Source organism: Malus sylvestris, chromosome 7 (assembly GCF_916048215.2).
Source record: "Malus sylvestris chromosome 7, drMalSylv7.2, whole genome shotgun sequence".
Lineage (NCBI taxonomy): Eukaryota > Viridiplantae > Streptophyta > Magnoliopsida > Rosales > Rosaceae > Malus > Malus sylvestris.
The window spans coordinates 3925009-3948969 of record NC_062266.1 but is presented as its reverse complement, the minus strand read 5'-3'; the positions used below and the strand labels follow the sequence as shown (position 1 = coordinate 3948969).

Genomic DNA, 23961 nt, shown 5'->3' with positions numbered 1-23961 from the left:
CAACAAAATAACCAACACTATTTCTGAAAGTGAATCAAAATAACTTAAGGAAAATTAATGAAAAGGCTTTCAATACTTTGAATTTTAACCAAAAATCATGTAAGAACTTTATTTAATGGTTAGTACAAAATCCAATATCAAGTCAGCCCAATAAGACTAGCCCAAAAAATATAATATATCGAGCTTTCGATTTTACCGTTGACGTTAAGTCTTGTCCGTTGGTTCGTTTTGCTTCAGATGGAGAGAGAGAGAGAGAGAGAGAAGGTTTATAGATTTAGAGCCTTTCGTTAATTTCATCACAATTGCAACACACATATCGACAACCCCAACAACTCTGGAAAATGCAATTGAAAGCCTGATGCATGTGAACAATATATGCAGATCTCGCTTCGGAAAGAAGCGAAGGATAGGGAGGTTGGGGCTTTTCGTCCGTCTTCTCAAATCTCCAACGTTTGATAAATGTATTTGAATATGCAACTTGATTTGGTGTATTTTGGGAATTAGAGTTTATAAGTTTGGGAAATGTTGATTAGTGGATGTAATTTTTGGTGGTGTTTGATAATTGCAGAGTTAATTAACTGTTTTAGATTGCGAATCTCAAAGTAGGTTTAAGCTATTAAGAGTTTGGTGCCGAAATCTGATTACATGCATGTATATGTTTTTGTTTGCTTGTGGCAGTTTAATTATAAACTATGCAAAGATTTATGTTTTTAGTCCAAATAGAAGAGTGTAGGTTTGCTGCATTTTGTGGTTTAGTTTGTGAAGTGGCAGTTTTTGGATGTAGGCAGCTGTGGTTGCTCAGATGGTAGCGAAAAGCCTTGTCGACATGCAAGTTGCTGAGGACTCAGAAGAATCTTCTAAGGACGAGGAACGGGATACTGAAAAGGAAAAGCCAAGACGGCACTGAGAGCCAAGATGAGCATGGAAAGCCAAGAAATGCTGCTCTTGATAAATTAGAGAAAGCTAGAAATCATGTTGTGGGTATATATATTTTCATTTCTCAGCATTTGTGATTAATGATTATTCACTTGATTTATTTGCATATGAAGATTTTTATCTTTCAATATACTTTTGGTTTTCCTGAACTTGCAGGATGTTGCTGAGTTTAGGTAATAAAATTTGAGTTAGCAGTCATACTATTTTGTTGTAAGAAAAGTTGTTTGGTGTGGCTTTGTAGCTCCTCTAAAATTGAATCATAATTATTTATATGTCACTTTGCACTTTACAATCATTTCCTATAATAGGATGGTGAGGGAGAAGGGATGGGGACCCAACCAATTACAAAAGATGCTCACTTTGCACTCTGTTCAATTTAAGTAGTTGGTGTTCAGTTTAAGAAATAGTGATAGTACCCGTGTTTGGTTTTAGAAACAATCAGTGTTCAGTTTACGAAATAGTGATAGTACCAGTATTCAGTTTAAGAAATAGTCAGTGCTTACTTTAAGAAATAGTGATATTATTGTGTTTAGTTCTAGAAATAGTTAGTGGTTAGTTTACGAAATAGTGATAGTACCAGTGTTCAGTTTAAGAAATAGTCTATGTTCAGTTTAAGAAATAGTTAGTGCTCACTTTAAGAAATAGTAATAGTATCGTGTTTAGTTCTAGAAAAGTTAATGGCCAGTCTACGAAATAGTGATAGTATCGTGTTTAGTTCTAGAAATAGTTAGTGGTCAATTTACGAAATAGTGATAGCACCAGTGTTCAGTTTAAGAAATACTCAATGTTCAATTTTAAAAATAGTTTGTGTTCTGTTTAAGAAATCATGATAGTACCAGTGTTCAATTTACAAAATAGTGATAGTAGCAGTGTTCAATTTAAGAAATAATAAGTGCTCACTTTAAGAAATAGTGATAGTATCGTGTTTAGTTCTAGAAATAGTTAGTGGTCAGTTTACAAAATAATGATAGTACCAGTGTTCAGTTTAAGAAATAGTCAATGTTCAATTCTAGAAATAGTTCGTGTTCTGTTTAAGAAATAATGATAGTACTAGTGTTCAGTTATGAAATAGCGATAGTACCAGTGTTCAGTTTAAGAAATAGTCAGTGCCCACTTTAAGAAATAATGATAGTTAGTGTTCATTTTCATAAAAATTTAGGCTGTTTTTTTATTTTTTATTTTGGATAGAAAATAAAAAACTATATTAAAAAGAAAAACCCCTAGGGCAATCCGTTTGAGTACAATCAAAGAGAAAGGCTGGACGAGTAACAAGCGGAATAGAACTTAGAGGACTAAACGATGGAGCTACTTCATGTGTTGATGGCATCTGCAAACAAGTTCTACTGTTAACATTGAATCCATCTCTTTTTCCACACATATTTTGGATCGATGCCTTTACCTTAAATAAAACAACATCCGCACCAGGCCTCATCAATGCATTCTGACTGGAATTGAACAAAGCCATTTCTCATCCCTTCCCCTTTTTCGTTCCATATACATATATTTTTCAAAGTCGCTAGAGGCTTTGGTTGTATCCAAAACGAAATGCAGCCTTTTCTCACGCGCACTTTGATTAAAAAATTAGCACAATGAAAACGCAAATCACCATCGTATCTAAAAATCAAGAAGTCCCTGCATTCCACATAAAGGTCTCTCACAAATGCGTAATGGTCTCTCACAAATGCCGACCACCCATGATGCAAGAACAAACCAACATTCTATTGAATCAATTCAACACTCCACGCACTGCCGCTAAGGTCGAACAACGAAACTAACCCCGATGTTCTGCCTTCCATGTGTCTCATGAATCTTTCTGGGATTTTCAGTCCTTCGGAGCTCAAATCAACAGAATAAACCCATATGCAGTTCATAAAGAAATCCATATCTAATCACAAATATAAATATAAACCACAACCCAGTCCATCAATTCATCCATAAATGAACAAACAAAAAAAACCATAAAATTTTCAAAAACTTTTAGGAAACTACCATCTAACAAATAGAATGACACGGGATTTAATTAAATAAATAATAAAGTCTGTAGCAAAGAGACAAAGATCTGATCGAACCTGGAACAAGCAGACGAGATCGACTGTGAGATTCAGGGGATTGTTTCTCTCGCCAAATCACGGCAAATCGAGCAAGGTGGGAGACCGCGATGGCGAGTGAGGTGTTTAAAGCGGGGTGGGATTTAATTAACTGAAATATTTGCTTTTGAGTAAATTGTACAAATGGTCCCTCAACTTTAATCAAATTGGAGCAATGGTCTCTCAACTAAAAATCCATTACTATTGGTCCCTCAACTTATCAAAATATGTAGCTATAGTCCTTTTCATCAATTTTGTCAAAATTTTGTCAAAATAAGCTATGTTGGAATGACCATTTATATAATTAGGGTCTCTCAACTCATCAAAGTGTATAATTATGGTTCTTTTCGTCAACTATGTCAAAAAATTTGTCAAAACGAGTTATATTGGAAGGACCATTGCTACAATTGGGTTAAAGTTAAAGGACAATTTCTCCACTTGAATTAAAGTTCAGGGACCAATGGTAATGGATTTTTAGTTTAGGGACCATAGCTGCACGTTTTGATAAGTTGAGGGACCAAAGTTAATGGATTTTTAGTTGAGGGACCATTGCTTCAATTGAGTTAAAGTTAATGGACCATAGCTACAATTTACTCTTTGCTTTTTGTTGTTCGCTTGCAATGTTGTATAATTTTTTTAACGGGATCGGCTGACGAAATGGGGTTTCTGTTAGGGGCAAGGGCTGAAAAATATTCTGTTTTGGGCTTTTAATTCAGCCCATGTAGTTTTAATGTTTGTGGGATCTCATATAGATTAGTTGTGTCCTTATGATTAAATATAATGTATTTTTGGTTAAATAATAATATATGATGGTTTTTGATTAAATTAAACTTCACTCAAGCCATTTTCATTAAAGCTCCTAATTTTATATAGCGTGCATCAACCGAATTATAATTTAAGTGAATAAATAAATTTACTAGCTATCTTAGGATAATAATATTACTATAGTGGTCAGTTTTTAGTTAATTTAGTATATTAATTCTTATGGATACTTTAAGAAAATATATGGAGTACTTGGAGTTAAAAAAAAACTTGATGTAAAATTGAGCATAATGGCGTTCTATGATTTATATAGTAGATTCCACCTAGTCCGTGAAACTCAAAATTTGCTCCAGATTGCTTTGTTTTTGCCAATTTCGTTAAAAAACTGTCATATATGCTGATGTGAATTAAAAAAATGTATATGTAAAACAAAACTAATTTTATGAAAATGGGGCCAAATTATTAATCAAATCAAACAGTAACGACAAACCAAAATATTAATCCAACAAAAATATAAAATTCCATTGATTTCATAGAATTTAAAGCCACATAAGCAAATTTAATGGATGTTTAATAAATTTAGGGAAACAAGGCAATATGAAGCGAGTTTTGAGTTTTGAGTTTCAGGGTGAAATTCTACACTAGATTCTTCAGTATGAAAGATCCAAACGTTGGATTTCCATTCCACAAGTTAACAAAGGATCGACAATCAATAAATAGCATACTCGTAAAATTGCACGACGATCCAACAATGTCAATTGTGAAAATTGAACGACGATACAATTAATTCAAATATTGAATAATTAATTATCGCATCGAATCTCAACAAACGGCCCTTGGATATAGGCTTTGGGGCATCAAGAACATCTGTCCAAAGTCCATGTCACTAGAGTTGCCCACACACCACTACATGTGCCGCCATGCGCGATGGTTTCCAGTGAGCGGAAACTCAGTTTTTTGACAAAAACCAAACTTCACAGGTAGCAAGATATCGACAAGAGATGAAAGTTTATACCTGCGACGAAATCCAAAAATGAAAGAAAAAAAGCCAAAACCGTTAGAAAGCCCTCGGAAGGCCGTAAAAGGTGCAGCCATGCCCCGCCGTCGTCTGACGTCCGATGGACATCAGAGGTCGAGTTTTTGAGAGGGGGTTTACAAAAATTTCACATAAAAATACTATAATACCATTTATACTAGAGTTCATGATTCTTTGTTCTCTGCCCTTCCCTTTTCCAAGTAAAATCCCTATCTCTAAATATACTCATCATCATCGAAGTTTCTAGTCCTCCGTCTCCACCGCTCATCATCATCATCGAATTTTCAAGCCACCAACATGGTGGCTTATAGAGCCAGTGAGTCTGAATTCGGAAAGATCAAGAGAAACAACTCGTCGAGTCCCACCGATTCTGCTGCAAGCAACTCCGGTCCAGTTGGTCGTCTAGTTGGTTGTGGCCCGAGTTGACGAACACTCCGATCTATACATTATGAATATAAAGGTAAAAGTGAGTCAACCCAATTTCAGAGAGGGAAATGGCTTACCACATGTGCTCCACCCTCTTCTCTCTTCCACAACCCCCAAACTCCCTCCCGCTCTCCCCTTCTTTTTCCCCGACTAATTTCCAACTTAGAAGCTCTGCAATTAACACCCACAGACTCAGTTTTCCTTCACTGCAATTTCAGTCACGAACCTCTATGCAAATACACCATGTTTCTTTGCAAGACCCCGTTGCAGAAGAAGCCCAGAACACTAAAGCTCCAGAATTGAAATATTCAGAGCTCATTTGGAAATTCTGGGTCTTTGTCGAAAAGCTACATTGGGTCAGAAGCTTTAATGGCTGACAGCTTAACAAATGATGTGAACGCAGTCGAGCAAAATAAATGGCCTTTGGATAACAATCCATCATCAAGGGCATCAGATTGCCTTTCAAATGAATGGTTAGAGATAATTGTGGACGATGATTTTTTAGAACGAAGCTGATCTGAATACAGTTACTTCAGAAGTCCGGTTATGGATTCATCAGTTGCGGACGGAGTTGTATCAGATGGATAGTGATGCCACCATTATCCGATTCCAGGGCACCAATCGGAGTCTTTACAACTCCGCTAGATAACCATGCTTTGATCCAGATATGGACACCATTAGATCTTTAAGTCTTGAATTTCCAACAATCTAGGGACTAGCGAGTGTGGCAAGTAATCACAATGCAAGATCTATTCCTAGATATTTTCAATCCTAAAAATGTCTCTCTATATAAATACACCCATATAGGGTTCATCTCTGATAACACAATCTAAACACTTGAATTCTCTTGTCCACTGCTTAAGTCCAAAATCATTCACTAACTTGACCGTGAGAGAGTTTGGGAAATTTTATTTGAACCCATATTTTGTATCTCAACACACATCTTACTTTTTGTATCCACATTGTATTTGATTTATCTATCATTATTTATTTACACCCAACATTATTTTTGAAACCGCCCTTACTTATCAAAACTCAACTCAATCAAACTTCTTTTTACACCTAACTCAATCTACTTAAAAATAAAAAATAAAATGCTAACCAATCCATCATCTCCATGGAGCAAATCCCCTTCTCTCTCTCTTTAAAAAAATCCTTCCATCTCCCATGATTGTCATTTTGCACCCCTATCTACTCATCCGTAGTCATCCAAACCTCTTCCTTTTCCTTTTCTTCATCATTTGACATCTCTAAATTTCTAGAGCACTAATTAGCTTAATAATCGGTATGAGCTTCTAGTTAGAGCGTTTAATGAGTTTGGTATGTTTCAATTAAATGAGAATCTTCTAGCCTCTATATTCCTATATGTGGTAGAAAAATAGGTACGTCCATGATAACTTTTGGTAGATTAATGAATATTTTTAACCGTGGATATTTATTAGATACAAAAATTGCAAACAACAATTCACATTACATTGAACTGTGGCTAAAAAGTATATTGCCTTTGTATGTTTTATAGGCGAACTCATAGCTAAGCAGTTTTTATTGTGGAGCCAAACTTCGGGAATTGATCTAACCTGGATGTGTAATTGAGTTTATGCATTTTAATGATTAAACTGATAAATATTTCGACCATATATGGATTTAATATCGTAGTATCTTTTAGCCTCTATATGCCACAAAAGTTGCGGACAAATATTCACAATACATAGAACTGTGGTTAAAAAGTATATCGCCTTTGCACGTTTTATAAGTGAACTCATAGGTAAACAGTTTTATTGTTGACCAAAACTTTGGGAATTGATCTAACTTGAATGTATAATTGAGCTTATGCATTTTAATGATTAAATTCATAAATATCTATTATCAATCTAGATATTTATTAGATACCAAAAATTATAAGTCTATTTGCGAAAGTCTAAGTCAATGCCATGTACAATATTTGTTAAGACATATTTAGGGAACTGTTATTAGTGCTCAAAAAATCTTATTCTACATTCACACAAGTGTAATTTTCTTTCTAATTATAGAAAGTTTGGAGTGCCAAATGAGATTTTTGGAGTGCTAATAACAATTTTCTATATTTATATACATTTTATTTTAGTTTGGAAGTCGACTTCCTTTTTTTTCCTTTCTTTATCAAGTTGGGAGTATCACTGACTATGACCCTGTGCAACTAGTTGTTGATTCGTTTTGAATAATCAACATTATTTCTTACAATGTCTTGGGCTTATGAATAACAGAAAGAAAACGGTCATGATACAGGCTAATAGTAGTAATGCTAATTAGTAAACAACTTGTGCATGATGTTTGCTTATAACCAAGTGGCATGAACGGACAAATGTGTAGGTTTCATGCATGACTTGGAATAGTATTAATAAATGCATGATGTTTGCTTATAACCAAGTAGCATGAAAGGACAAATGTGTCTGTTTCATGCATGAATTGAAATAGTATTAGTCGTTGGGAGATTTTGCATCAATTTGTTTTTTTTTTAATATGTATATATTAAGTTCTATTTTAATGGGATTGCTCACCACCCATAAGTTGTGATAATGCCTTTTATTTATCAAGTCGTCTCTTTCCAAAACAATAAATCCTATAAGTCTCTTATTCTTCCTCACCTCTAACAATTTTTCGAAGAAAAAAGAAAAACAGAGACAGAGAGGTGAAATGGCAGGAGCCTTGATTGTAGAGGCTTCTCTCTATGCTTCCATCCACGTGATGTGCGATAAGATTGGTTCCGGCGAGTTCTTGGATCTGTTTCGGGGGAAAAAGCTTGATTGTTCGCTCATGGAGAAGTTGAAGTTGACGTTGTTAACCCTTCATGCAGTGCTCAATGATGCAGAGGAGAAGCAGATGGTCAACCCTGTTGTGGGAAGCTGGCTCAACGAGCTCAAACATGCCGTCTTTGATGCGGAGGATCTACTCAATGAGATTGATGCTGAAGCTTTGAGCTCCAAGGTGGAAGCTGAATATCAAACTAAGAAAACCCAGGTGTGGAACTTCCTATCTACCTCTCTTAATCCTTTTTATCAAGGCATGAATGGTAGGATACAAGAGTTATTCCAAAGGTTAGAACACCTCGCAAAACAAATTAATCTCTTTGGTCTTATAGGAGGTGTTAAGGGGAAAATTTCTCAAAGAACTCCCACAACATTCTTGGTTGAGCATGAATTTTGTCCTTATGGTAGGGATGGAGATAAAGACAAGTTGAAAACAATGTTGCTATCTGATTATGCGAGTAGCAACCACGTATCAGTAATCCCCATAGTGGGAATGGGCGGGGTTGGTAAGACAACCCTTGCTCAGGTCCTTTACAACGATGAAAAAATAAAAGAGCATTTTGATGTTACTGCTTGGGCATGTGTTTCCGAAGATTTTGATGCTATGAGGGTAACTAAAACCCTTATTGAATCAATTAGCTCAAAACCTTGCAGTCTTCAAGATGGCTTGCTTCAAGTTGAACTAAGGGAACAAGTGAGCGGGAAAAAGTTCCTATTTGTGTTGGACGACCTTTGGAATGACAACTATAGTGATTGGGATCTTGTACGGGCTTCTTTTACTTATGGGGCGAGGGGAAGTAAGGTCATTGTAACAACGAGAAACAAAAGTGTTGCATCCCTAGTGCACACCGTGCCTATTCACTACTTGAAACATTTGTCGGATGAAGATTGTTGGTTGTTACTTGCAAAACATGCATTTAGAAATGAAAATCCTAGTGCGCATCCAGACTTGGAAGAAATTGGTAAGGAAATTGCACACAAGTGCAATGGTCTTCCTTTAGCTGCAAAAGCACTTGGGGGTCTCTTAGGTTGTAATGTGGGTTACGAGGAATGGAGTCACATATTGAACAACAATCTTTGGGAGATATTGCATGATAAAGGTGTTCTTCCATCATTAAGATTGAGTTACCATTATCTCCCTACTTATTTGAAACAATGCTTTGCTTATTTCTCAATTTTCCCAAAGGATTATGAATTTGAAAAGGAAAATATAATTCAACTTTGGATGGCACTTGGTCTAATTCCACAAGCTGAGAGTGGTAAAGGATTGGAAGAGGTCGGCAAGAGATACTTTGATGAACTATTGTCACGATCTCTACTTCAAAGATCATTAATTGGGAAATCAAGTTTCACAATGCATGATCTCATTAACGACTTGGCTGTGTCTGTGTCTGGAGAATTTTGTTTTAGGTTGGATGAGGGACAGCCACATGAAGTTCCTAAGCGAGTTCGACATTTGTCATATATGAGAGCAGGATTTGATACTGCTGCAAAGTTTAAGCCATTGGAGGAAATTAAGTGTTTGCGCACCCTATTTCCCATGTCTTTAAGACCATACGAGGAGTGGAATGTGACCTATGTAAGCATAAAGGTTCTAGAGGACTTGTTACCAGCACTAAAATGTTTAAGGGTGTTGTCACTGTCAAGATATAAAAATATCACTCAAATACCTGATAGCATTGGTAAACACTTGCACTTACGCTACATTGATCTGTCTTACACTGCAATTATAAGGTTACCAGATACGGTGTGTACTCTCTACAATTTGCAAACTCTATTGTTGTTCGGTTGTTCCTCACTTGCTGAATTACCTGCAGACATGAGAAAATTGATAAATTTGCGTCATCTTGATATTGGTGGAACTTGTGTAAAAGAGATGCCGGTGCAAATGGGTAGACTAAAAAGTTTGAGAACATTGACTGCTTTTGTGTTGGGGAAATCTACTGGGTCAGGTGGCATTGGAGAACTGGGGCAATTGTCGCACCTTCGAGGAAAATTCTCTATCTTGAATCTGCAAAATGTTGTCAATCCTATAGATGCCTTGGGGGCCAATTTGAAGGATAAGAAAGATCTGAACGAAGTAGAGTTGGCATGGGGTCGTGAGGATGCAAATGATTCCATAACAGAGAGACATGTACTTGAAAGCCTACAACCTTCCGTGAACCTGGTGAAGCTGACAATCAGATTTTATGGTGGAACTAGCTTTCCAGATTGGTTGGGAGACTTTTCCTTCTCCAACATACAAGTCATGCGTCTCTCTGATTGTAGTACTTGTTTGTGGTTGCCACCAGTTGGACGGTTACCCGCTCTCAAAGAGTTCTATATAGAAAGAATGAAATCTGTCATGAGTATTGGTGTTGAGTTCTACAGGGGTAATGGAGCTTCTTCAATTCAGCCATTTCCATCTCTCAAGAAGCTAGAGTTCAAAGAGATGCCGGAGTGGGAGGAATGGCTACCTTGTCCAGGTGGAGGTCAATCTCTAGACTTTCCCCGTCTTGAGGAGCTGACTTTAGAGAAATGTCCGAAGCTGAGGGGAAACTTGCCCGATCATCTTCCTTGCTTGAGAAAACTTTCCGTGTCCGACTGCGAGGTTCTACATGAAAGGGCTACCAGAACGAGATGGATACCGTGGTCTCTCATCGTTAACACGGAGTCCTTGATACAGTCTCTTGAAGAACTGCAGATAGTTAGATGCCCTGGTCTGTCGTCGTTACTGGAGACGGAGTCGTTTTCCTCTCTTTCCAAACTTGAGATTCAATTTTTTAGTCGCAGAGAATGCTTGCGGCCGCACTTCAACAATTGTCTTCAAAGATTGTGTCTCGTTAACTGCGCATCACTCTTATCGTTCCCTCGAAATGGTCTACTCACTTCGTTGACATATCTTAAAATAGAAAATTGCAGGAGATTAGAATTCCTATCTCATGAGATGATGGCCAAATTGGCATCCCTTCGAGATTTGGAATTGTGGGAGAGCTGTGATTCACTGAGGTCCTTCCCGCTGGGCGTTTTCCCCAAACTTTCAACTCTTGATATCTGGGGCAGTAAAAATCTTGAATCCCTTTCCGTTGGAGAAGGGGCTGACGACGAAAATCTCACTCATCTCAACTATCTCTCTATCTATTCCTGTCCAAATCTGGTCTCTTTTCCCCACGGGGGATTGCCCACTCCCAACCTGGCTTTTTTATCAGTCTCGGGGAATGAGAATTTGAAGTTATTGCCCGACCGAATACACACCCTCACCGGCCTTCGAGATTTATGGATAGGCGAACTTCCAAATGTTAAGTCATTTGCAGAAGGGGGTTTGCCTCCCAACCTACAATCATTTCAAATCTATGATTGTGAGGAACTGAAGCATTCAGTGGAGTACTGGGGTTTGCAACGAATTGTCTCCCTTCGAACATTTTTGATCTGGAGAAGCGAGGATGTGTTGGAGACGTTGCTCAAGGAACAGCTGCTCCCTACCACTCTTCACATGCTCGAAATCTGGGACATGAAAAGTCTGAAATCTTTGGAGGGAAAGGGGCTTCAACACCTCACTTCTCTTCAAGTGCTCAAAATTTTCCACTGTGTTAGTCTCAAGGTCCTGCCAAAAGATGGTTTGCCGGCATCGCTCTCTTTTCTGAGCATCACGGATTGTCCTTCCCTGGAGAAGCGGTGTCAGAAGAAGACGGGACAAGAGTGGAGCAAGATAGCTCACATTCCTTGCATCGAGATGGATGATCAAGTCATCATTTGAGATCTCAAGTCAAAGTGAGGTACGTACATGGCACCATTTTCATTCCATAGCCAAGATTCAGATTCTGTAATAGTTTCATCTCAAGTAAAATGTGAAGGCATTATTCCAAAGGCTTTTGTAAATATGTTACATCTATCTGTAGAATCTATCTTTAATCATTTAGGCTTATGTATTACTCAAATGTTAACAGTGAAATTCAACTATGCTTTCAAGGCAAAATTGTGTCACTAATGTGTTTGTTGGCCTTGCTAATCCAGATAGCAAACTTGGAATTGTAAAGATTGGATTATCTAAGGCCAATGATTTTAACATCCATCAATTAATTCTCCATGAATGGTTCTCCTGCAGTGTGGCATGAATATGATTCTCCTTCAATTGGATAGGTAACCCTTGGAATGTTGTTTTACTCATATACTGCTTTATTTTCAATACAACCAGCATGCCTTCTCATCTTCTCTTCATGTTGCTGCCATCTTTAAGTGGGTGCAGATATGTTCTTTTGTACATACACAGCTGTTGCAGTGAGAACGGGCGACGATGACCACGAAAAAAAAATGAAGGCCAGATTTCTTTGGAGCACTGCCTGCATGCTTGCTCTTGTTGGAAGTCAGTACATTGCGTTACTAGAGCAGGTGGGTAGTTGCTACACTACACATTTCACAGGAACGATATTTCATATGTTGAACATTGCAGATAACATTGAGATCCATTTCACTTTTGTTTCTTCAGAATTGTTTCTGAAAAGTTCATAACATACTTTTTTCCCTTTCTAATTGTGATAAAGAGAGACGGAGATAGTCAGAGAGACTTTGATTATATTCATTAATATAAAGAAAAAGCCCACGTATATGTTGATGCTAACTCAATCTATTTATTGGTTGGAATTATTTAAGAAGCTGAACGAATTAGGTTTCATTTTAAGATCCATTTGCTTGGTTACTAAAGATCAATCAATCGTTTATAATTTCATCATAATTGAATTTAGGAGCATTCAGATATGTTGAGCTGGGCTATGAAAAAGGAAAGCACTTGTGTTGGCATCCTATCGAAACGGATATGAGAAGAAACAGGATTTTCACAACTTAATGTGGAAATGAAGTGGGAGAACGCATCGATCTGAAGGTAAAGCTCTGTCTTCTATCACTACATTAATTGTCCACAAACCTTCCATGAATATTTGTTGCAATGTCCGCATACTCTCCTTAAAGAAAAAGAACCCGCACTTTTATTTTTATCTGAAATTTTGCCTATTGTCACAGCCTATGAGCATCTTATTCTCTGGAAGTGATCCAAAGGAACCGAGAGATTACAGCATTTTGCTCTGCCATTGGGGATGTTATGAGCCGAAGAAACAAGGGAGATGGATGTCGAAAGCAAGGATGGTTCGCCACAAAAACGTATGGCTTCAAACAAGGTTTTAGTGACGTTTAAGCGGGTTTATGCCCTCCATTTTTTTTTTAGTAGGAAACCAGTGTTGGTTCACCAAGAAAACGAGGGAAGAAGAAATCGCTTGATCATTTAGGCTTATATATTGGTTAAATGTTAACGGTGAAATTCAACTATGCTTTCAGGGCAAAGTTATGTCACTGCTGTGTTGGTCAGCTTTGCTGATGCAGGCATCAAACTGTGAAACTGAAAAGATTGGATCTTCTAAGGCCAATGATTTAAATGTCCATCAATTAAATTATTCATGAATGGTTCTCCTGCAGTGCGGCATGAATATGATTCTCCTTCAATTGGATAGGTAACCCTGGAATGATGTTTCCTCATGGTTGTTTTATAAGATCAATCAATTGGTTATAATTTCACCATTTTTGAATTTAGGAGTATTCGTATATGTTGAGCTGGGGTATGAAAAAGGAAAGCACTTGTGTTGCCATCTTCTCGAAACGGATGAGAAGAAACAAGATTTTCACGATTTGATGTGGAAATAAAGTGGGAGGACGTATCAATCTGAAGGTAAAGCTCCATCGTCTTTCACTACATTAACTGTCAACAAACAAACCTTCCATGAATTTTTGTTGGAATGTTCACATATTGTCCTAAAAGAAAAAGATCCTGCACTTTTAGTTTTATCTGAAATTGTGCCTATTTTCACAGCCTATGAGCATCTTATTCTCTGGAATTGATCCAGAGGAACTGAGAGATTGCAGCGTTATGCTCTATCACTGGGGATGTTATGAGCCGCAGAAACGAAGGGGAGATGGATGTCGAAAGCAAGGATATGGTTCACTGGAAAAATGTATGGCTTCAAACAAGGTTTTAGTGATGTTTAAGCGGGTTTATGCCCTCGAGTTTTGTTAGGAAAGTGGTGTTGGTTCACCAAGAAAACGAGGGAAGGAGAAGTCTCTTGGTGGAAGCAAAGATATGAACTTGGATGCGTCTCTCAAATCTGATGACATTGTTGTTATTGTTCAAAGCTTCTTCCCCAATACTGCTACTTGCATATCTGCTTGGTGGATCATTACGCCTGCACTGGTGCTACTTTCCCATCAAATACAAACACTCAGGAAGCATTTGTTACACAAATGTGTAGAAAAATTCTGTAATATCTGTTGTAGATGGTCCATTTCATGGTCCGAAAATGAAAGCATTTGTTCTTCTCAAGAACACAAACAGTTGACAATTGTAATGTAGTAATACATCTTTAGATGAATATTGCAGATGAACTGTTATTCACATATTTTCTTTTCATCATCACTATTTATTTCTGAAAAATTGAATGGTTCTCCCTTCTGTTATATTGTTCTTGCTTAATCGCCTCAAAGCCCAAATTTAAGAGGGAGTGTGCAGAAGGTGAAAAAGTCTCAAAATCCAGCTCCAATACGTTTGATCCCTCCTTTGTTGAATCATATCATGCTTTCTGTGCAGCACAAACATTATAAGCAATGAGTGGACATCAAACGACAAGGTGCAGAAGCATAATTGCAGGCATTAGAAGACTGGATCGATCCAAATTACCTGCATTGGGAGGTACAACTTAAACTCAGGAGGAAGTTCCTCTTCAGAGTACAAGCCGTCAGAGAAATATATCCTCCTCAGGCGGCAATTTGCATGAACCTGAACTCGCAATGTCTCCACATAGTTTGTTCCATAGGCTCTCCTTGTAAAATCAGCTAGATTAAACTGGATTTGATTCCAGCCATCATCCATACTCAAGGGCATGGTGCAGATATATGGCTTCACTCGAGTTACAGCCTACAAAACAAAAATAAATGCATAACCTCTTGTATCTTTTATCGCTTTGACATTTCTAGAGCAGCACGACTACTCCAATGTGCAGCATTTTCAGTCACTGCATTATAAATTCAAATCAGAATTCTTCGGCAGTCAAAGTAATAGCCATTCTATAATAAAGAACAAAGATAGATGTTCACTAAAACATAAGAAGCATAAACGCTTAAACTTGTTTGCAACAGCGACAGATGTTCAGAAAACAACGATATGAGTTAATCCCAAATGAATCTTAAAAGACAACCATAAACGCCTAGACTTGTTTGCGAAATATAGATATCTTTGAGAAAAACATAAGAAGCATTATGGCGTACCAGAATATTCCCTGAAATACCAAATGGAAAAGAAAAGGAGAAAACAGAGAACATTAAGATCAACCCATAACGCAGTTGATAAACATCAATAAACATGGGCAAACTTACACACTTGAAAGTTGGAAGCTCGAAAACATCGCCTGACATTCTTGTCATCCAGAATTTGAATCTCAAATGTGAAATATTTGTTCAGATTCTTTATAATCATAACCAGGAATGAAAGTTTTATACTCAGTGTAGCTGATGGGTCTGCTGGGCAAGTAATGTATGTGGACTGGATGTTCGACCCAACTATTTCAAGAACATTGGATTGTATGTCTTCATCCTGTGGTCATTTTATATGCCCGTCAACAACTGCTCAACAAAACAAAACATAATATCAAATCACCAGGCACAATTTACTCTATCGTCATGTTGATACCTCAAAGGCATGGCCTAACAATAACGCCTGAAGCAGAGATTGTTTTCACTCTAGCATAAGCAATGCTCCATAGTCCAATACAAACATTAAATCTACAGACATTCCAACATGCATGTGCCTCATTATTTACTTGGTCAGGAATACGCTTAGGAAACTCTAAAATTTAATGGTATAACAAAGTATTAAGGGATCCATCTGTTGGGGACTGCCGATTCTTGTGGCTAATGCGCAAAAGTACATGGTGTATTAACATGGATGTAGAAGGCCGAGCATGAAAAACTAAAATCTCCGTACTTAACAGGATTAACACAATATTAACTTAATCACGAAACAAGGTCTCAGCTTAAACATTCAAACAGAAAAGACAAACTCCTTTGACGATGAGAGGGATGGATTGCGATGAGGAAGACAATATTGAACCATGATTAAGAACCTTCATCTTCCAATTCGAAAGTGTGATTAAGCATTCAAGATTTATAGAAGCTACAGGCACTTCGTCAATACGGACCACAATTAGGAGAAAAAATGTGAAAGATGTAAACAACACTGAAGAGTCTGAATGCAATTGAAGAAAAGATAGGGAATCTTTTCTGTATGCCGGAACATAAAGTGGCACATGTTCTTATCCAATTGAAGAAAAGATTTTTTTTGTAAGCACCTTTTAAAATTTATGATAACATGTGCTATATTGTTCCGTATTTCAGTTACACATGAAAATCTCCCATTCATGACGTTCATTGGGATCTTTTGTTCCACTAAGAGTTTATTATTTATATTATTGGCATAAACTTTTCGCCCACCGTGACAAGCGTTATCGAAACATTTTACCTGCTTCATTTTATTAGAGCGATCGTGGGTACCAGGAATCGTGTGGCCCTCATCTTCTGATACTCTGCATCCGACTGTATCTTATCCCTGTTTCCCCACAAGCAAACCAAGCCACAACATTTTTTTTTGTTTGCTGCCCTCGATTTCCCCTAGACACTACGTGTCATTCAAGCCCAAGCATATAAAGCCACGTGTGCGCGTGGAAATCTATGCGGGACCATCGAACGTGAAGGCATTCACAGCTCACGACGTGTGAAATGGCCATTCGGCCCACGTACCGCGCTTGCCTCTTGCTTCCCCGAGACGTCGGTAATTAAACACCACAGGGGTAATTCCGGAAATAAAATATCAGATGCAGCTCTCGTCTCGGGCATCCCAAGCGCAATCCTACACCAAGTAATAAATCTGATTTCCTCACAATGGGGACCAGATTCGGACACGTGGGCCAATGAGAATGCAGTTTTAGATGGAGCCCTCGCAGCCACTAATCTCGGCCCTATTATTCTCAGCCACAAGAAATCGCAGCAACCAGCTCTTCTCCTTCCTCTCTCTCTCCTCTCTCCTTCCCTCTCTCTCTCTCTCTCTTCCATCTGTAATCTTGTTATCTACCTCCAAGTTGTCTATTTTTAGTCTAAATTAAAATCCAGAAAAAGCCTGGCCACCAAAAAACCACGGCCGCCTCATTTGTTTTCCAGCTGAAAACACTCAAACACTCCAAAGCCCACGGAAACCCATCTCAATTTTCAGTCTGATATATCGAATTTCTTCATCTGGGCTGACTTAAATCTCTGAATTAGAAACTGGGTCCTGTTCAAATTCCCAAATAATCAATCCAAAGGTATGTTTTCTTAGCTCTTTGATTTGTATCAGTTGTGAAAAGTCTTGGTTTTTTTTGGGATTTTACTGTTGGATGTTTTGGATTGATCTTGCTATTCACTGCTGTTATGTTATTGTCTGATGATGGTTGATACAGTGGCTTGACTTTTGAGTTTTACTTGATTTGATGAGTTCTGGATGGTTCTGATGCTGTGAAAGTGTACGAAAGAAATGAATTTTCAAATTTTAAGGGAATATTATATAATATATTGGATGCAGTCAGTATTGGAAATCAAAGAAATTGTGAAGTTAAATGGTTTACCTTTATTGTTTTAAGCAGATCTGGAACTAGATTTGAGCTCTTGTTAATTTGGTCATACTTTTCATGTAGAAGAAGCTTAGTTGACTAAACTTTTTGAAGTATGCTTCTTGAAATACTTTTCCTTTACCTCTAGGGGCTTGTTTGGTGTCTAGGATTGGATTGTATTGGATTACTCATTATATTCGAGGTATGTTGAAGGAAGAAATTAAGAGATTTTATCCGAGTTGAAGGCATAATATGGATCACTCATTAATGAAAGTTATCACTTCTAGTCCCTACAAAATGGTAGGATTAAAAAGAATAAGCTTCCTTCATGTGTAATCCCTTATAATCTCTTCAAAATGAAAAATCATTCGTCTTACCTTCAAGCACACCTTGAATATTATGATTATCCTGTCCGATCTAATCCAATCCAATCCTAGTAATCAAACAAGACATCTAGATCTCTGTTTGATTACAAGAACACTGAGGATATAGTGGTTTAAAGAATAGATGAAATTTTGTAAATGATTTATTGCTTTGTTATCTAATTGTATAAGACTTGGAAGTGTATGATTATACTGGAGAACCGACATGAAGGGGATATAGGATTTCTTCCCCCCATTTTGCTTCTGGTTTTTTGTTGACTCGTCCTAACACAAATAAGTTCACAAAATCTGAAAAATAGAATTACATGTTGTGATGATTATTCATTTATGCTTGTTATAACATATCTATTATCCATTTCAGGATTAAGTCTCATGGATTTGTATTACGGAACTGGCGTTGATGATTTTGTTGTTCCAAATGATGGACAATCGGATAGGCTTCCATCACCAGACAGTTGGTCAAGATGGGGAATAAGTCCATCTGAATGTTTTCAGTCGACTAATAAATGCTTTTCAATGTATCCACAATTCAATAGAGAGCTCAACTTCAGTGGTAACAGTTTGTCTGGTGAAGCCATGATGGAAACTTCTGTTAATGAAAAAGATCTGTCGAGCAGTTCAAGTGCATGTGAAGGATTGTCCGAGGCCTCTCTTCAGCAGACCAGTCTTTCATACAATCGGGCCTGTAATCAACTTGAAGACCTAGCAGGACTCGACCAGATGGATGACATTTTCTTGTACAAGCGTAACCTCTGGGATTAAGATACTTGATGTAGTTTCTTAACTGCCTTAATTTGTCATAATCAATTGTGGCATCAATAGGAAATCCAGTGGAAATTGAATTGCTCCATTGTATTTTCATGTCATATCTGCACTATTTTATCTTGGGGCTGGTTCCAGTACGAAAGATGGCATCGGCTGCATGATACTGAATAATTTAAAAGCATAAAATCCAAACTTATAACACCATTCTTGGAAGATCCTACTTTTCTTTGACTATTTTAGAAGATAAAGTTTCATTATTGGTGATGCACTAGAGTCATTCAGTATCCATTGTTTCCAATATGCCCAAATTTTATGTGCTTTAAATTCAATCAAAATGTCATCTGATTTGTGCTTGTTTTTTAACATCTGATTTTCCCTTAATGCAGGAGTTCCTTACTTGATGATCTTCCTGGATCAGAAAATGCACACAAATCATTCTATTTTTGTTCTGATTCCAATGGCATGTTACCTGCTGATAGTATCTCGACAAGCATGAGTTTGGAATCACCAAGTATCTCGAGCAGTGTGCACAGTGCAGGAAATTCAATGTATCTTCAAACTCATGCCTTGTCACCAACTGTGGGTTCAGATAAAGGGGATGTCACTACTTCACAGTTTATTCAATGCAACTCGGAGCACAAAGATTGTCTTCCATTAAAGGTAAGATTTTAGTTGAACCATTAGCTTGCCTTGTTTGGATCCTGGGGACAGCTGTCTTCAAAAAATGCTTGGGTTACTAACAATATTCATATATCTATATGTTGAAGTGTCTAAGTGGCTATTACTTGCGTATTGCGTAGAACTTGGTTTTACTGAAAATCTGCTATGCTTTTTAAGTTAACAGGAAGTGCATAATTCTTTGTAGTTTCCAGAGTGTAAGATGGTATGTATGTAGTTTTAGAAACATAAAATCCCGATTTCATTAAAAGTCAAAAAAAAAATCTGGCTACGTGGATGCAGACTTTGTTTAATAATTTATCCCGAGAACTTCATCTTCGGGAAAAAATTCATTAACTAGGATATGAATCATATGATAACTTGAAAAGTTTGATGTCCTCAATCTGATCTGTGTTGTGGCCTTGTAGTTACTCTGTAAGACAAGTCACATTATCATCTATACCATATCATTGTTTATGCATTATGTGCTTTGACACAATTTTATGGCAATGTCCCAAGTGCTTTTATGTAATATCTATTTTTATTTAATACCACCTGAGGTTGCTGTTTTTGGGATTTTATATCTGCTAGTGTTTTTATTGGTAACTGTGAATCATCCTAGCTCTAAATTTTTAACATTAACCTTCTTATTTTCCTTGGTTTCAACACTCAAGGAAAATAAGAAGGTTTACTTTGAATGATATTATTTGTTATTCTACACCTAACTACAAAACAGTTAGAGTAATTGCTGTACATTCCATCGAATAACATCTTATTCTTATATTTTCTTATGTAATTAAAAAGAGAAATGCTTTTTAAAACTAAAACAAATACAAATTGTTTGTAGTTTTAAGCCTTCTAGAGCTCTGTTGTGTACTTCCATACTCTCTCCTTCCCTTCTCTAATCTCTCCTCACTCATCTTTTTTTCCCTCCCCGTCTACATGAAAAGAGATAAAAGGATTATGATAAAGTATTTAACTAATGGGCCTTACATTTTTCCTCGTCTTTCTTTTATTTTGAAGAAAAGTTTCACTATGTTAAAAAAAAAAAAAACACTTATTTTTGCTGACAGACGTATGTTCTCCATATAGTTAGATTTCTGCATCTGTGCTCTCTCATTGTCTGTTTTTATTTGCATGAAAATGAAAGAGAATCCCTCATTGAAGGTTGCTAACATCTGCTATTGCAGTTGATTTTTTGTACTAGCATTTGTATATTTCTGTAGTAATTGTTTTCTTGACCAGCAGTATCTTATTAATGTAGTTTTGTTTATGTTACAGACAGCAGAAACCAGCATGATTGGACTTGGTGGTGAGGAGTCATCAGTTGAAGAGTCTGTATTACATGAACTAGAAATGGTGATGAAACAGGTAAACTTAAATTTTACAAGCCGAATAATGCGCATGTTGTAAAGCACATCCATCACATTCATCTTTTGTTATGAAATCTTACCCTGTTTTTTAATGATCAGTTGAATGAGAAGACCCGAATTTGCTTTCGAGATTCCTTGTACCGACTTGCCAATAACTCAAAAGAAAATCACGCTACACAGAGCCAAGATGGAGATGAAGCAATGGAAAATGAAAACGCTTCATCATGGACAGCCCAGGATGAAACAGTCAGGTATATTTTGTAATACTTACTGCATTACTTCTGTCTCGTTAGAATATAATTTGTCCATTTCAGGTTAGCAAACTGGCATTGCAGAATCGTGATGGTCAAATTATAGTTTAGTTTGTTAATGTTTTTGCCATGTCCTTGTCATGGTTATTGTCTCTCAGGCCCTTATTGATCGAAAAATAAATTTCATATTCAGGCCAGGGAGCAAGAAAAGGATGGAATCAGAGACGAACACCATTGACAGAGCCGTTGCAAACCTCATGTTTAATGAGATGGACTTTAATGCACAAGACCTTTCTGGAGGAGCATCATTGGACTCCAAACAAGAAGTCTTTGGAGCGACTGAGCAACAAACTGACAACACTTACCGGCCTCAAATCTCTCATTCACATATTCACTCGCTTTTACCACAAGATGCTGAAGTTCCAACACTAGGTGAAGGAGACATGGATGTGGTGACAGATGATCAAATGCACAGCAGTTTACCGTCATGTAATGCCCATGGGAAGCGAAAAGCTCCAATGAGGGAGTTCGAGTCTACAACTGGGTTCTAAAAGGCTATTCAAAGAAAGGCGTACATGGCAGTAGTCAAAGAACTTAGCTCCAACTGCTTTGAGAGCGGTTGTTACTTCGCTTGGTACATATAATCCCGTCTAATTAGTGTGCAATGTTCAAAGGTTTGATGTCTCTCTGTTCTACTCAGTTTTGATCGACACGTGAATGAGTGAATTTAATTCAGTAACTCATCATAGACACGGAATTACGCTTTCCTACAGAAGGCTCGTGCTAATTTCGCTGTAGTGTGTTGTATTCGGAAGACTTTACATGCATCCTCAAGTGTGCGCTGTAACTTGTAACTTGTTTGGATTATTTTTTATTGCGAGGTACATTTGTAGTCTATACAGTCTGGGATTGGTATCACTATAACTTATAGTCTATAAGGTTTGCAAGAGGTGTTTTTTGTGGTTGGGTTGTAACAACTCGACCTCCTCGCTCTGTCCTCCCCCGCCCTTTGTTCGCGCCACCTGCAACGGCCCCAATTCTTGTTCGAAATTGGTGGAGCAACCTACCCCGATTCTCGTTGGAGATCGATGTCATGTTGATGGAGCTTGCACAAGGCTGTGTGCTTGCTTTAATCCTTCGATTTGGGGACTTTATGGCCTAATTTGGGCGTTTGGGTTCAGCTTAACCACAACCTCTGGTCAGTTCTCCACCACACCAGTGTCCTTTTTCGTTGCCACATTCTCTAGATTCCGGCGGGTTTTTTGTACCGGTATTGGTTCGGCCCTGGTACGATGTCCCGTCTCCAATTTGACTCAACACGTTTTGTTGTTAATTTTACAGATGTGCGGCTTGGCAACTCCTTGCCTTGGTGTTTACGCCACCTTATTTTCTTCTCTTTTGTGCCACTTCGGGGTATTGAGTTGTGCATTGTGTGATTGGTCTCACTTGAGGACCAGATTTACGGCAAATGTGCTGTGGGAGCTTCCTTTTAATCTAGATTTGTTTATCCAGGCTTACTATCTTGATTTACTCGAGCAAGTAAAGCTGCTATCTTGATTACTTAGGGTTCATTTGAAACTATTACATAATTGCGCTTATTGCAGGACTGGATTGCTTGCACTTCTACTAAGGATTTGTTCCAAGAACATTGTCATCAAACGTTTTTGACCATTTTAAAAGTACTTCTAAACAAGTTCTTATTTACTTAAAAAAAATTATTACTGACACTTTGGTAAAGATGATCATGTAATTTATCTTAATTTATAAAAACAATTCTTTAAAATTTAAATGCTTGTTATGAGGGACTCGTATGAGTGCCTCTCCCTTCTCTACAAATATAAATATGAATGTTTAATTTAACAACTTTCAACTGAATAAAGAACTTAAACATTATAAAATAAAATATATAAAACTAAGATAAAATAAAGACAAACTTGTGAGGGGCTGCATTTTAGTGCAAACTACTGTAGGACTTGGATATGAGGAAGTAAACGATCAAAGATTCAATGTTGTCAACATTGACTTCATGCTCCTCGACATGCTCTCAAATTATTCTAAAGTCAATTATATAGACATTTTCTTCCCCTTTGATCACTTCTTTCATGGAGTTTTAATGAAAATGGTGAAAGTAAATAAATTATGGATAATGCTATTTACGCACTTATTTTTATTTTTCATACATTCTTATTAATTTTTTTTTATCATTGTCTTCTTTAGTTTCTTCGATTCGATGACTGAAAATTAAGCGAAATGTATAAGAAGTAAAAATAGTTGTAGATAACACTACCCTAAATTATTTTGCTCAAGTTCCTCGTATGCCTTATGTTCTCATATAGTAGATAACTTGATACTATAGTAATGACAATGAGAAAAAAACTCGACTTAATCAAATTGCAATTGATAAACTTTTTAGAGCCAGCATGGTCTGTCATAAAAGTATCAATATTGCTCTAACCTAACAACATATCAATAGGTGTTGGGTTTGATGAACTTAACTGTATATTATTTTGTCATATCTTGAAAAGCCTTGGCTCCTTTTGTAACGGGTCGCTCTGAATATATGTGGTTAACTGTACTTACTAGAAAATAAAGGTTACCAAACTTCTTTTGGGTAGTGGCTGTTGAATATAAGTCCAATATCGGGGAATTGAAAAAATAAAATATAATATATAAGTGTATGGCTTCACTACTTAAATACTGAGATTTTTTATAATAAAATCCAACACCTAACAATAAGTGGTTAAGTTAAGACAATATTAGTGTAAGTTAGGAATGGACTAATTACACGTCAACATTCTAGTTTTTTTTTTTTTTCCTTTAATAGAATTTATATATGTTTTTTG

At 37.1% G+C, this 23961-nt stretch overlaps 3 protein-coding genes and 1 long non-coding RNA gene across 16 annotated transcripts; 3 read left to right on the top strand and 1 right to left on the bottom strand.

Moving 5' to 3' along the window:
• The first annotated feature begins 196 nt into the window (after positions 1-196).
• LOC126629655 (uncharacterized) lies at positions 197-1064 on the top strand. The gene is made up of 2 exons (XR_007625819.1): positions 197-414; positions 785-1064. It is a non-coding gene; the product is annotated as an uncharacterized LOC126629655 (long non-coding RNA).
• Positions 1065-7837: 6773 nt separating this feature from the next.
• On the top strand, positions 7838-14469 carry LOC126629641 (putative disease resistance RPP13-like protein 1). 13 transcript variants are annotated; one of them, XM_050299728.1, is made up of 8 exons: positions 7838-11788; positions 12027-12152; positions 12283-12401; positions 12755-12891; positions 13029-13166; positions 13341-13513; positions 13594-13728; positions 13870-14469. In XM_050299728.1, exon 1 carries the CDS (start codon positions 7921-7923, stop codon positions 11767-11769), a length of 3849 nt encoding a protein of 1282 aa, XP_050155685.1. In that variant the 5' UTR covers positions 7838-7920; the 3' UTR covers positions 11770-11788; positions 12027-12152; positions 12283-12401; positions 12755-12891; positions 13029-13166; positions 13341-13513; positions 13594-13728; positions 13870-14469. The 13 variants fall into 13 exon arrangements, 9 of the variants coding, with proteins under 9 accessions (XP_050155685.1, XP_050155682.1, XP_050155686.1 ...); XM_050299725.1 differs by having other exon boundaries at positions 12259-12401; XM_050299729.1 differs by having other exon boundaries at positions 12250-12401; positions 12765-12891.
• LOC126629652 (uncharacterized) lies at positions 14303-16296 on the bottom strand. Its single transcript, XM_050299754.1, has 3 exons — positions 15430-16296; positions 14731-14967; positions 14303-14632 (listed from the first exon to the last, which is right to left on the bottom strand). Exons 1-3 carry the CDS (start codon positions 15523-15525, stop codon positions 14624-14626), a joined length of 342 nt encoding a protein of 113 aa, XP_050155711.1. The 5' UTR covers positions 15526-16296; the 3' UTR covers positions 14303-14623.
• An 816-nt stretch (positions 16297-17112) lies between these two features.
• On the top strand, positions 17113-22015 carry LOC126629640 (protein LNK3-like). The gene is made up of 6 exons (XM_050299723.1): positions 17113-17404; positions 18434-18809; positions 19224-19497; positions 20776-20865; positions 20967-21118; positions 21312-22015. Exons 2-6 carry the CDS (start codon positions 18445-18447, stop codon positions 21667-21669), a joined length of 1239 nt encoding a protein of 412 aa, XP_050155680.1. The 5' UTR covers positions 17113-17404; positions 18434-18444; the 3' UTR covers positions 21670-22015.
• The last annotated feature ends 1946 nt before the right edge of the window (positions 22016-23961 follow it).

What these genes read in the sequence shown, in the direction of transcription:
- LOC126629640 (XM_050299723.1), top strand. Translation starts at nt 18,445, where the DNA reads ATGGATTTGTATTACGGAACTGGCGTTGATGATTTTGTTGTTCCAAAT. An exon ending in TAGAAATGGTGATGAAACAG is followed by an intron (nt 20,866 to 20,966) that starts GTAAACTTAAAT and finishes TTTAATGATCAG; the next exon opens with TTGAATGAGAAGACCCGAAT. An exon ending in GCCCAGGATGAAACAGTCAG is followed by an intron (nt 21,119 to 21,311) that starts GTATATTTTGTA and finishes TTTCATATTCAG; the next exon opens with GCCAGGGAGCAAGAAAAGGA.
- LOC126629641 (XM_050299732.1), top strand. Translation starts at nt 7,921, where the DNA reads ATGGCAGGAGCCTTGATTGTAGAGGCTTCTCTCTATGCTTCCATCCAC.
- LOC126629652 (XM_050299754.1), bottom strand. Translation starts at nt 15,525, where the DNA reads ATGATTATAAAGAATCTGAACAAATATTTCACATTTGAGATTCAAATT. An exon ending in TTCGAGCTTCCAACTTTCAA is followed by an intron (nt 14,968 to 15,429) that starts GTGTGTAAGTTT and finishes TTTGTTTTGTAG; the next exon opens with GCTGTAACTCGAGTGAAGCC.